Raw genomic sequence first — 13,538 nt, forward strand, 5'->3', positions numbered from 1 at the left:
GCACCACCCCGCTGGGAATAAGAGCAGGCTTTCTAGGCAGCTTGCTCGGGATAGGGTCCCAAGCTACCACCCACTTCCTAGCTTGCTGCAGGGGCACAGGAAGTAGTGCTGATGTCAGGCCTCTATAAACCTTCAGGAATGCTGCTTATTGGAAGAGGTTAAATTTGGTAGAAGGGGTACTAGCCTTGGTGGCAGGCAGGGCTCTCCACCCTTGATCCAGGCAAATCAGCTCACGTCACTGGGCCTCGGTTTTCTCGTGCATATCATGACCCTAGTTACACCTCCATGTTACTGTGTGCATTGCACAAGAAAGTGCCCGTCCATCTGCAGACCCTGGAGCTTGCTATAGAGTGGTGGTTCTCCTGGTTCTGTGAAAGGCTTAGCCTGAAGGATAAAAAGGTGTGGTTTGGTTGGGCTGGATTTGAACTCAGGCCCTCGGTGAGCTTGTAGGGCACATAGTGACATCGCACAGTGTCACTGGGGTTTAAGAATGTACCACCTATTGAGCTCTGCCCACATGCCAGGCCCCACGTGGGGCACCTTACGAAAAGACACCTGTTTATCATGCAGCCTGAGGAGGAAGGCATGGAGACTGGGGCCTGGGCGTGAGTTTGGCACCCCCCTTACCCTGCACTGCTGGTACAGTTGGTGGCGGGGGCTGCCTGTCCCACCTTGCACAGAGGGGCTCAAGGGAAGCTGAAAGTGAGGAGACCTGGCGTGTAGCCTGACTCCCTGGGTGAGGTGCTCCATCTCTGTGAGCCTGCTGCTGCCCCTCACCCCACCAAGATGTCTGGCAGGATGGAGTTGAGGAGGAGGCACAACACATATCCCATGCTGCATGGTTGGCGCCCACAGGCCCTGATGCAGGCCACACCCTGGCACTCCCTGAGCTGGCCTGGTGCAGTGCTTTTTACTGTCTTAGAAAAACATTGGCCGGGCACAGTGGCTCACACCTATAATCCCAGCACTTTAGGAGGCCGAGGCAGGCGGATCACCTGAGGTCAGGAGTTTGAGACCAGCCTGGCCAACATGGTGAAACCCTGTCTCTACTAAAAATACAAAAATTAGCCAGACATGGTGGTGGGCGCCTGTAATCCCAGCTACTTGGGAGGCTGAGGCAAGAGAACTGCTTGAACCTGGGAGGTGGGGGTTGCAGTGAGCTGAGATGGTGCCATTGCACTCCAGCCTGGGTGACAGAACAAGACCCCATCCCCCCAAAAAAAGAAAAATACAGCTGCCATTTGCTGAGCACCTGTGACACACTGGGGACTTCACATCTGGCCTCTCCCTCTGGGGAACCTGCACAAATACAACGACCTTCAAGAGCCCTTCACTTGATGCTTTAAGCACCCATCCATAATGGCCCTTAATTGACTCTTAATTATACTAACACCATGTGCAGTTCCATGTAAAAGGATGTTACAGACCAGGCTGAAGTCCCGTTGGCCACCACCACCTCAATCCAGTTTGTCTTGTTCCCCAGGGCATATCCACTGCTATCAGTTTGGCTGGGCCCTTTCACACCTCCCTCTGTGCTTTACTTTGTGTATATGTGCCCAAGAAAAACCTCTTTTTCTCCTCTCCAGAAGGACAGGCGGAGGGAAGCGCCCCAGACAAGGAAGCTGGCAACCAGCCCCAGAGCAGCGATGGGACCACCTCATCTTGAGTCTGACCTTGTCCAAGAAGGCTGGACGAGAGACCTTCTGTCCCCTCCCAGAGGGGGAACCCTGGCACTGGCCCAGCAGCCTCTTCTCTGAGCCCCATGTCCCAGATAAACCAGGCCAGACTGAGAAGGCTCCCCAGAGGCCTCTGTGGCCTCCACTCCGGGAAAGCCCTCTGCCCACACCCACAGGCTCCACATTCCCACCACCTTCTCACCGTGCCCAGGTACACTTTCAAGACACTGTAACCACAAGATGTTATTTATTGAGCTGGCGCCGGGACTTGGGCGGGGCCCTGCCCTGCAGTGAGCAGCCCACGCAGGAACGCTCCTCTTGCGAGCGGCCCGAGCAGGAACCCTGTCCCAACACCAACACCTCCTCTCCAGCCCAATCTTCTGGGTCAAGACCTGCTTGTCCCTTTTTTAGAAAACACTTTTAAACTTTGTAAAAATTTTAAACCTTTTTTCAGCAGAGACGGAGAGAGCTGACAATCAATTCACATTTTTTAAGCCATTTTAGCTAAACTCTCATTGTGCACTCTGAGGTTCCCTCATGGAGCTCCACAGATCCATTTTTAGGGAAGGGATTTTGGCTCAAAATGATCTGACCACCTCTACCCTTTCCACCAGGATAAGTGACACCTAGGACCCAGGAAATAAATGCTGATGATTTGTGTGACTGGCTTAAGATTATTTCTCCTTAACGCAGCAAAAACGGGCTGGGCCTTATTTTCCCCAAGTCCACAATTAGCCAGACCTGCCCCAGGTTCCCAGAGCATACGGTTCTGAGAAGATGCTGGCATTCCGCAGAGGCCAGCGCCCTCCAAGGCCAGTGTCTGATGAGCCCTCTTCCATCTCATCCGCTCTCACCCCAGCCACCAGCTTCAGGAACCCAAAAGGAAGGTCTACTCCTTAAAACCTAGAATTAGGAGGGGGCTGAGAGTTCAGGGAATGTTTGAGCAGACAACCAGAGAAGCCTTATTTCTTCTGGAAGGAGGACAGTCTCTGGACCCCTCTCGGCCCATAGCATTGGGATCTCTGGCCTCGCATTCACAGCTGACCCTGGACTCAGGCCCTGCTGCTGAGCAGGCTGACCCGGCTCCCTCCATGCTCACCCTGCCCATATCGGCCCGCCCAAGACCACCAAATTACATGCCACCTGCTGCATGCCACCAGCCATGGGCTTCTTTATTGAGCACCAGATTTTCAGTACAAGTTACCACAGAAGGAGGGTTTCAGATTCAACCATGCCCATGTGCAAGGGCGCTGGTCCCTGGCCAGGGCACACAATCAGAGAAGTGATATGGCCATGCCGAGGTATACGTGTGTGCAGAAATGGACACACAGGCTTCAGGAGCATCAGGAACTGACGATTGAGATCATGGTCTTCTTGGAAGGAATAAATGTAAAAATGTTGCTCAGCCCCACAGAGTTGGGGTGACTCCACAGGGCGAAGGCTTGGAGGGGTGGCGTCCTCAGAGGTGCTGCCCTGCTCGTTGGTTCAGAGAAGCAGAAAGATCAGACAACTTGTAGTACCCAGGATGTTGTAAAAATCACAGAACACCAGAACGAGAAAGGAACTCCTTCCTATGATGTCAAGAAGATGCCTTGCCAAGACCACATAGAAAGGAGCAGAACAGGCCTGGGCCTCACTCCCTGCCCTTGGCTTTGGGCAGCCATGGAGATGTCCCAAACTGCCCAGACCTTTGGGACTGGACTTCAGAAAGTCTCCCCTTAGAACAGCCTCTCAAGAAGTTATGTAGAAAACAAGCCAATCTAATGAGACGCTGCTCCCAGCCAGGGCCCAGGAACCAGGGAGTCATCACACATTCTCGGCGCTGCCCAAGAATGGAAGGGCATCTTGCTAGAAGTCCCACAGAAAGCCAGGCTGGAGCCAGGATGGGGTAACCGCCCAGAAACCCAGACAGGAACCTACCTGCAGAGGCTGAAGGTGGCATCCCATAGGCTTTATAGAGCAGGTCGAGAAGCTCCCTCTTCTCATCTTCTGGGAGGAAACTAGATTTGGCTGCATTGATGTTCTGGAAAGGCCAGAATGGCAGACGATATGGAACCAGGAAACAAAGAAGGCAGCTCTTAGCAATGTAGTGATAGTCCATCCTCTTCACTGAACATGGGCAGATACGCTTAGAGGGGGAGGGATTTGTCCACTGTCACACGGCAGCAAGTGCCAGAGCAGAGACCATGAGGTTGTGTTCTTAATGTGTCATTACATGATAAAGGGCTGTGAGAAGGAAGTTGGAGAAAACTTTGAGAGACAGGGTAGCATGTAGGGGGCCAGAGACACCCCGCAGACACCTGCAGGAATGGACTCATTCAGCTTGGGATTTAAGAACAACCTGAAGAGAGCGCGCAAGACTTCATAGCTGCACACACCTTTCTGGGGAGAGGGTTGATAGCTTTCACTGGATTCTTTAAAGGCACTCAACCCAAGCAAAGGATCAAAAACCTAGTCCTAGGTCAGGTCGTCAACACAAAGAGTCCTCTCTGTGGAAAGTGTCTAGGTTGGGCTTGTCTTGGACTGTTGAGGCAAACTTGCTCCCTCTCTCCAAAGGTTTCAGGCCCCAGACTGGACCTGTAGATATCATACTCCCAAACCCGAGTCAAGGCCAGTATGGCTCACACCCACTCACCAGCCTCTTAAACTCCTCTTCAGTAAAGCCCATGTCCCGTTTGGTCATCTGGTAATCAGTGTCCAGGGTGGACTTGAAGATGAGCGGGTCATCTGTGTTGAGTGAGTAGTTAGCCTGGTCATTTTTGAGCCTGCAGAAGGGGGAGGAGGAGAGAACGAGCCTCCTTTTACTCATATAGAACACATTGACATTCACCCACTTTTGATCCTCAAAGCAGCCTCAAACAGATCTGAAAGATCTGATCCTTGTGCAGAGGAGGAAATAAATTCAGAACTGAGGTAACTTGTTCAAGTCTATGTAACCAGAAACTCCAGACTCCAACCCATCCTGCAGACCACAGCTGGGCAAAGGCAGCAGAGAGGCCAGACATGAGAACCAAGCAGAGTGGCAGCTGGGTGGGGGTGGGGGTGGGGGTGGGGGTGGAAGCCAAGAAAGCAACATCCCCCTCCAGCTGCCACCCTCTCTAGCCTTCCCCTCTGCACCCTACCCTGCTTGTTCCTCAGTCCCACTGGGAGCTGGCTATTCCAACATACTATGAAAGCTGTTCTTAGCACGATCCCTGACCACCATCTTGTTGCATCTAATGGATCTTTCCTAGCTCCGACCATAATTGACTTGTATAGCAGAATTTCACACTGTTGGCTGTTTGTTCAAACCTTTTCCCTGGATTTCTCTGACACCACACTTTTGACTTTCTTCCTACTTGTCTCTTTTGCTGGTCCCTTAAATACCATTGTCCTGCTGGGTTCTATCCTAGGCCCTCTTGCTCCACCACCTCCTGGGGCCACTGCTTCTCCTTCAGCCACCATATCTGTGCAGATGACTCCTGGATCTTTTTCCAGCCCATGGTATACCCATGTGCCTCCAAGAACCTCCACAGGTGCCACATGTCCCTAAGGCAAGCCTCAAGACTCCCTTGTCATCAGAACATCAGAGCCCAAGCCCCTCCCCTTCTCATATGCCTGGCAGATGGATAAGTGCTGGCCTGACCATGGTCACCCTGAGTTCTTGCTGTCCTTGTCCTGGGGAAGGCAGCTTTTTCCTAAGGCCTGATATTGCTCCAAGGGCTTGGTGACAGGATGGAAGAAGGGCCTTGGCCCTGGTTAGACTCCAGGATGGGAGCCAGGTAGGGTGGAACAGACCCTCCAGTGGAAAGCTTCAAGCTGGCTCTCAGGGGATTGCCCAGGGGTCCCAAGGGCCAGGTGCCAGGAACAGAGAACATGCTGGCCAGAGGGACTCCTGCTTCCTATGCGATGCCCAGGAGGCAGAGTTGGGAGAATTGGAAGGTATGGAAGCTTCCCTCAGAGTATCGGAGCATTCTGCTCCAGCTGAATGAGCTGTAGGGCCCCAGCTCTGCTGTTAGCAGCTGGGTAATCCCAGCCAAGCCACAGCACATCTGGACCTCGGATTCATTTGTCAGATGAGGACAGCAATGCCTGCTTCCCAGGGCGTCAAATAGATTTCATATCTAAGAGACCCGGCGTGGGCTGATGCCCAATCTCTGCAGTTTCTTCCCTCTTTGGCCTTCCTGGAACAAAATTGAACAGGCCCAGGGGAACAGAGCTCACCGAACGACTGCATGCTCCGTGTCCGGCTTCCAGGCACCAGTGAGGTAGCTGGACCAGGGGCAGATCTGGAAGAGCAGGTGTGTGGCTGGCAGGGATGGCCCCAGGCCATGCTGATCCCTCCCCCATGTCTGGGCCTGGGGCCACCCCTCGAGTTCCTGGGACATGCCCTGCTTTCTGCCTCTCTATACAGGAAGTGGGGACAGCCGGGGATGGTTCCTCCCAACTCCCTGGCCCGCTCACCTCGAAGTGCATGTTTTCCTGCCGCAGCCTGTCATAAAGGGCCTGGTCTTCCAGGGTGTGGTAGCCATGTCCCAGCCGCTCTGTCTTGAGTATATCCACAGCCTGTAGAGAAGCACAATGGAGCCAAGTACGGGAGGAGGCAGGAAGGAGGGACCCCATGGCCAGCCCAGGCCCTCACCTCTTTTACTACTTCGGCCGAGCCCACCTCCCCAGCGTGGACAGTACGGTGAATGCCGCTCTTCACAGCCTCCTAGAAGGGGGAGAGCCAGGTCATGGGCGCCCTAGGGAGAGGGCCCCGGCAGGCCCTGCCTTCACCACGCTGTGGAGCTTGAACCATCCTAGTCAGGCTGCCTGCTTCAACAGCATGGGGAAACCTGGTCTTTTACCCCCCAAGTCCTTATCTAAGTGGTGGCTGTCACTCATTAGCCAGTTACCATGTGTCAGGTAGTATATGAAGTGACTTGTTTACATTATCTAATTTCACAACGATTATCCCACCCACTTTACAATGAGGGACCGAAGCTCAGGAGAGTCGAGTAATGTGACCAAGGTCAGACAGGAAGTGTGGAACCAAGCTCTGAGCCTGGGCAGTGGGGCTCCAGAGCCCTGACTCTTCCCCACCATGCTGCCCCTCCACAGGAAGCCCATTCATCATCAGGCTGGAAGCGACTTTTGAGATGTCGGCTCCAACTCAAGTCACCTCAATAGAAGAAACAGAGGCCCAGAGAAGACACAGTCTTGCCCAGGTTCACACAGCAAATCACAGTCAGAAGCAGGCTCAACATAGGACTCCCAACACCAAATGGAGGCTTTTCTTCCTCCCTCCACCCCCTCCCTCCCTCCCTTCCTCCTTCCCTCCCTCCCTCCCTCCCTCCCTCCCTCCCTCCCTCCCTTCCTTCCTTCCCTCCCTCCCTCCCTCCCTCCCTCCACCCCCTCCCTCCCTCCCTTCCTCCTTCCCTCCCTCCCTCCCTCCCTCCCTCCCTCCCTCCCTTCCTTCCCTCCCTCCCTCCCTCCCTCCCTCCACCCCCTCCCTCCCTCCCTTCCTCCTTCCCTCCCTCCCTCCCTCTCTCCCTCCCTCCCTCCCTACCTTCCTTCCTTCCTTCCTTCCTCCTTCCCTCCCTCCCTCCTCCCTCCCTCCCTCCCTTCCTTCCTTCCCTCCCTCCCTCCCTCCCTCCACCCCCTCCCTCCCTCCCTTCCTCCTTCCCTCCCTCCCTCCCTCTCTCCCTCCCTCCCTCCCTCCCTACCTTCCTTCCTTCCTTCCTTCCTCCTTCCCTCCCTCCCTCCCTTCCTTCCTTTCTCTCTTTCTTTCTTTCTTCTTTCTCTTTTCTCTTTCTTTTTTTTTTTTTTTTTGAGACAGGGTCTCCCTGTCACCCAGGCTGGGGTACAGTGGCGTGATCCCAGCTCACTGCTTCTTCGACTTCCTGGACTCAAGCAATTCTCCCAGCCCAGCCTCCCAAGTAGCTGGGACTACAGGCGTGCACCACCATGCCCGACACCTGACTCATTTTTTGTATTTGCAGAGATGGAGTCTCACTATGTTGCCCTGGCTGGTCTCAAACTCCTGGGCTCAAGCAGTCCTCCTGCCTCAGCCTCCCAAAGTGTTGGGATTACAGGCATGAACCACCACGCCTGGCCCAGGGGGATTCCAGTTCCAAGCCTTAAGACTCAACAAAGACACACTTCAGAACTCAGGAGACCCCATGCTCCCTGGTTCTTGTGATTTCTCCCAACTCTGGGTGGGAGACAAGCTCACCCAGGGCCAGCCTCTCCATTCCTTCTCATAAGACCCACCTGGTAGGCCTGGACATGTCCAGGCAAGAGGCTGCTTCCTGGGATGGTCTCATCTCCAGCCAGGTCAATGGCCACCACGGTCTGCTGCTGGTACTTCTTACACAGCTCCACCACCTCGGGGGACCAGTCTGTGGGTGAGATGCCCACCCAGGCTCTGTCACCAGCACCATGGAGAGACCTCCCAGCCTGCCTGCCGTCCCATCCAAACCCCCGCCATGGGAGGCCAGCACAAAACAGGGCTCAGTGTCTTCAAATCCTAACTGCCATGTCCTAAACACATGGCCTGCGGAAAACTGCTCTGCTTAGGGCCTCAGTTTCTGCCCTTTTCAGAAAGAACACTGCCGCTGTTGCATAGGGGTGGCCAGGCTTTGCCAAGGCCATGTGTGTAAAGCACCAAGGACAGGACCTGAGCTCAGTAAATGACACGGACCATTCTCTCACCTGGTGTTTCCAACAACACTCATGGTAGGCTTACTCCCATGTGCAGATGAGGAAATGGAGGATCGTTTAACATGTCATCTAAAATAGAACTCACACTAGTATTGTGAAGTATATTGCTAATGTATTATGTACTGTTAACTAATAAAGTTATTATGAAGTGTTTAAGAAAGAATGAATGAACATAGGCTTTGGAACTAAATGTCCCTGGATGAAAACCAGGGTTCGTGCCTTGCAAGAGGCTGCACCTCACTCCACCTGTTTCCTCATGTGTCAAATGGGAATAAGCAATGGTAGTTCTGCTTTACAGGCTGCTGCAAGGATTAGAGGAAATGCATGCAGCTAGCTCTTTGGTTCTCACTAATCCTGAGGGTAGAGGAATGAAGTAAGTGTGATCATTTCCTTGTGACACTGCACAACTGAGGTGTCTTGGTGCACAACCAGAGTGGTGGTGTGACCTGCCCAAGGTCACACAGTGAGGCTGTTCACCATGAGGCACAAACTCTAGAGATCTGATCAGCGTCAGTGACAAGGAAGACTCCTCAGAAATCCTGGAAATCAGGCCTATTCACGGGTTCTGTGGCCTAGACAGGATGGGGCCTGGTCTATGGGGTCTCAAGAGGGGACCATCGGCTGATCAGAATCTAGCCTAGATTTTTTTTTCCATAGTTAAGTTCCTATTTGGTGTTGAGCTTCCTGCAGGGTGGCTACAAAGGCATGGCATCCCTGGGGAGAACGTCTCCAGGAAGTTCTGAGCCTGCCTAGGAAGTCTCCAGTTGTTTCAGGAAGCCCCAAGTTCCTGCCAGTGGGCTCAAGGGGGTGAGACGGGCTGCCCTGGGCAGGGCGGTGATCCTACTCACTGGGCTGGTGGCGCATGCAGCACAGGATGGACCGGGCCTTGACCCCGAAGTCTCGCTCCCCCTCCTGCAGGCCCTGGCCCACTAGGGCCACCACCTCGTCTGGGGTGAGGTCCCCTCTGTGTGAGGAGAGGAGTAGGGATGGGCCTGAGGCAAAGGGAAGGCCTAAAGGGCAGCTCTGGGACTGGGACGGAGGAGGAAGAGGCGGCTTTGGGGAGGATCCTCCTCCCCCACTGACCCACTGCCTCAAAGGAAAGACTGGCAGAGATGCCCCCAGGCCCTAGCATGTCCCTTCTGGCTCTTAAAGCAGCTGCTAGATCTTAGTGGGAGGTGTGTGGTGTTACACGGCCCTCCCCACCCCCACATGGCCAGCATTGCTCAGCTGAGGCCTGCCATGATGTCCACATTCTACATGTATTAGAGTCATGGCTCAGAAAATGGGGCAGGATGGTTTTGTGACACCACTTAGAGATCCATGGGGGCCCAGGCAGGGGGCTAGAAATGGCCAGGCTCACTTCAGTTATGAAGTTAGAGCAGGACCTTTAGAGATCTGATCTGTGTCAGTGACAAGGGAGACCCCTCAGAAATCCTGGCTGGCTAAGCAAGTTAACATTCCTGGACAGCAGGCCTGTGTCCAGAGCAAGACACAGCCAAACACTTGTGCCCAAGGTAAGAACATAACCGCAAGGTGAGGATGGGAACCACGTCTCTTGTGACAGAGTTAAACCCATCTTTCTGAGGCCATGGACCAGCTTGGGGGCAAGAGCAAAGTCTTGCTTGGGTCAGGGATTCCCAGCAGTTCACCCCTCCAGTCTCAGAGCTGAGCCTCCCAGCCACACCCACACCACGGCCTCTTCCAGGCCCATCACTCACTCAGCCTGGTTCCAGGGGATTGGCTCCACTTTGGAATTGGCAAGCAGGTGCGGACTGTACCGCACCTCCACGTACACCACGCCCTCTTTGGCCTTCATCTCTATAAACTCATAGGCGATCCTTTTGATAGCCTCCCGGCAGCCCCTGGGAAGGGAAGAAAGGGGTTGGGACCAACCTTCCCCAAGTCCCTTGGGAGCTCCAGGAGCAAATGACATCCCCAACCCTTGGCAGATTAAACCCACTTCTGGCCCCATTCTCATCCCCCAAACCCAAGCTCTGGGCATTCACTGGATAAGATCCTAGACACTGTGCAAGTCCTATCAGCTGTACTTTGGAACTGCATGCCAGTTCTCCCTCCTCCATCCTGGCTTGAATCACGCCATCTCTCACTGGCCTCCCTGTCTCCATGCTTGCCCCTGTCATCCTGTTCTCCACCCAGCAGCTGGGGTTTAAAAAGGTAAATCAAGGCCGGGCGCGGTGGCTCAAGCCTGTAATCCCAGCACTTTGGGAGGCCGAGACGGGTGGATCACGAGGTCAGGAGATCGAGACCATCCTGGCTAACACCGTGAAACCCCGTCTCTACTAAAAAATACAAAAAACTAGCCGGGCAAGGTGGCGGGCACCTGTAGTCCCAGCTACTCAGGAGGCTGAGGCAGGAGAATGGCGTAAACCCCAGAGGCGGAGCTTGCAGTGAGCTGAGATCCAGCCACTGCACTCCAGCCCAGGCGACAGAGCGAGACTCTGTCTCAAAAAAAAAAAAAAAAAAAAGGTAAATCAAAGCATAGCGCTTCTCCCCTCAAAGCCCCAATAGCTTTCTGCCATGGAGAATGACATCACAACTCCCAGGTCCCATCCACAAGGCCTGCATCCTCCAGGCCTTGCCAGGCTCCCCAACATCTTCCTTCTCCCTCATTCCCTGAGGCCACCAGAGAAGACACAGGCCTGCTCTTCCCCTTCCCCGATAGTGTCCTACACTGCATCTCTCCCACTCCCCTGGTTTACAGCCAGCTCAAGCTTCACCTCCTCAGAGAGGCCTTCCCTGACTGCCTTATCTTTTTCTTTTCTCTTTTCTTTTTTTTTTTTTTTGAGATAGAATCTTGCTCTGTCACCCAGGCTGGAGTGCAGTGGCGCCATCTCAGCTCACTGTAGCCTCTGCCTCCTGGGTTCAAGTGATTCTTCTGCCTCAGCCTCCCGAGTAGCTGGGATTACAGGCACGTGCCACCATGCCCATTTAACTTTTTGTATTTTTAGTAGAGATGGGGTTTCACCATGTTAGCCAGGATGGTTTCAATCTCCTGACCTCATGATCTGCCCACCTCAGCCTCCCAAAGTGCTGGGGTTACAGGCATGAGCCACTGCACCTGGCCCAGACCGTCTTATCTTAAAACGGCCCCTCCACCATTCTCTGGGGCTTTCTTTTTCTCCCAGGTCCTTATCACCTCTCAACATTGTGTGTCATACGGTTTATCAGCCAGTTTGCTGTATCCCCTACTAGAATGCAGTCTCCATGTGGCAAGGACCCCTCTGTCTTGAGATGGCTGTGACCTCTCAGCTGAGGACCATGCCTAGGACAGAGTAGCCCAATATTTGTCGGTGATGAAGGTAAGGCTGGCAGGGAAGAGAAATAAGAGAAAAGGACACAGCTGGACAAGTCCAGAGGGACACCTGGATGTGAGAGACTCCTGGGATATAGTCATGGACTTGGATCCTTGTGTCCACACTTATCTGCTATGTGACCCCCCGTTAGTCACCCTCTGACAACAAGGAGTTGTTGTGGGGACAAATGAGTCAAACTTCATAAACCCCACCCGGGCCAGTGCTTGGAGCAGAGCAGACACATGCTCAAAACATTTTCGTTGTTATCACTGCATGTTTGTTCCAGAAGCAAGGCACAAATTGGCCTGCCAGGGCCACTGTGTTGATCACATAACGGTGGACCGTGCTTAGCTGGAAGTTCCTGCCATGAAGAGTGAAAATGAAGTGGTTACTAGAATGTGTGAGGGAAGGCACACAAGTGCTGGGAGAGCCCCGTGTGGGAAGAAAGTGCCCTGTCCAGGGGAGATCAGGCCACTCTCAGGAGAAGGGGTCACTGGAAGTTCTTGCATCTCGAGGATGAGGATGGAGGCCGGGTGCAGTGGCTCATGCCTGTAATCCCAGCACTTTGGGAGGCTGAGGCGAGCAGATCACCTGAGTTCAGGAGTTCGAGACCAGCCTGGCAAACATAGTAAAACCCCATCTCTACTAAAAGTATAAAACAATTAGCTGGGTGTGATGGTGGCTGCCTGTGAACCCAGCTACTTGGGAGGCTAAAGCAGGAGAATCCCTTAAACTGGGAGGTGGAGGTTGCAGTGAGCTGACATCGCACCACTGCACTTCAGCCTGGGCAACAGAGTGAGACTCTGTCTCAATAAATAAATAAACAAACAAATAAATAAATAAGTCATTGAAATTTCTCTCTAGCACTCGCCCATACCCCTTCTGGGCCTTTTCAGTACCTAGTGCTATTCCCCAGCGACTCAAGACAGGGAAAAAAAAAAGCCTTCGAGAGAATCTTCCCCACATCTCCCTGCCCCCACCCCACATTCAGGCCTCCCCTCCCCTCACGACATGAAGCCCTGAACTAGGAGATAGATGGCTCGGGTTCAAGCCCTGCACTGCCTCTGACCCTGTGTTCTTAGCTCCCATATTCTGCCATTTCTCTGTAGAAGTTGAAGCAATTTCAGTCCATTACACCCACATCTCAGAAGGAAAAACTGAGGCCTAAAGGCACTGGAAAGACTCACTAAGTGTACACAATGGTGAGAAAGATGGCTGTGGTTTCAGAGCACCTTCTCGGGCCCCCACAGGCTGAGGGACAGGCCTGGTCCTAGTTGTAGGGATCAATGCTGCCCCAGGACCTGCGGGCTGGGGGCAACTCACGCAATAGCAGGCATGTAGTAGTCAAACTTGGCCAGGAAGTCCGGCAGGGTGAGCGGCTTGTCCATGCCAATGACGTTCAGCAGCCCCTCTGCTGTGTTAGCTGGGAGGGCGATCCCTCTCCTCCTGGAAACAAAACAGTGAGTGGTGGACCAACCTGGGGCAGGATCCAGGCAGGCCTGATGGGCCAGGGTGGAGGAGACTCAGGAGCACCGGCCTCCTCACAGGACCACAGCAGGAGACATGGGCATCTCTCAGTCCAGCTGCTCCCACTAGACAGATAGGGAAGCTGAGAACCAGGACCAGAATTTTCCCAGCACCTTTTGCCCCCAATGCACAAGTCAGCAAATCTCAAGGGGGATAAACAGGTTGAAGTTGTGTGTGAGTATGTATGTGTGCACACATGCACGCACGCCCTCCATATCCTTGGTTGACTGATGCTTGGAGACAAAGTGCCAGGGCAAGCTCATGACTTCCTCCTCAGCCCCAGGAGCTGGCATGGCCAGCTGGTCCTATGCCCATTCAGGGGTTATCAGGGTCACTG

At 53.8% G+C, this 13,538-nt stretch overlaps 2 protein-coding genes across 10 annotated transcripts in view; one reads left to right on the forward strand and one right to left on the reverse strand.

The window, feature by feature from the left end:
* Positions 1–2,339, forward strand: part of PKIG (cAMP-dependent protein kinase inhibitor gamma) — a 94,779-nt gene extending 92,440 nt beyond the window's left edge. For all 6 annotated transcript variants that reach the window (XR_004052635.1, XR_004052636.1, XR_004052637.1 and 3 more), the window contains one exon: positions 1,587–2,339. Coding sequence is in view for 3 of the 6 variants with exons in the window: in XM_010384271.2 (XP_010382573.1) it covers positions 1,587–1,666 (80 nt within the window). In the remaining 3 variants the exon portion in view is untranslated. The remainder of the gene's footprint in view (positions 1–1,586) is intronic.
* A 481-nt stretch (positions 2,340–2,820) lies between these two features.
* Positions 2,821–13,538, reverse strand: part of ADA (adenosine deaminase) — a 32,743-nt gene continuing 22,025 nt past the window's right edge. The window contains exons 3-12 of one of the 4 annotated variants that reach the window (XM_010384270.1): positions 12,998–13,120; positions 10,079–10,222; positions 9,209–9,324; positions 7,911–8,038; positions 6,298–6,369; positions 6,120–6,221; positions 5,880–5,944; positions 4,312–4,441; positions 3,597–3,699; positions 2,823–3,149 (exon numbers count right to left, since the gene is read on the reverse strand). In XM_010384270.1, coding sequence (XP_010382572.1) covers positions 3,136–3,149; positions 3,597–3,699; positions 4,312–4,441; positions 5,880–5,944; positions 6,120–6,221; positions 6,298–6,369; positions 7,911–8,038; positions 9,209–9,324; positions 10,079–10,222; positions 12,998–13,120 — 997 coding nt within the window. In that variant the 3' untranslated portion in view covers positions 2,823–3,135. The other 3 variants (XR_004052633.1, XM_030914546.1, XM_030914547.1) reach the window with 3 other exon arrangements.

Source organism: Rhinopithecus roxellana, chromosome 13, assembly GCF_007565055.1.
Source record: "Rhinopithecus roxellana isolate Shanxi Qingling chromosome 13, ASM756505v1, whole genome shotgun sequence".
In the NCBI taxonomy this organism is placed as follows: domain Eukaryota; kingdom Metazoa; phylum Chordata; class Mammalia; order Primates; family Cercopithecidae; genus Rhinopithecus; species Rhinopithecus roxellana.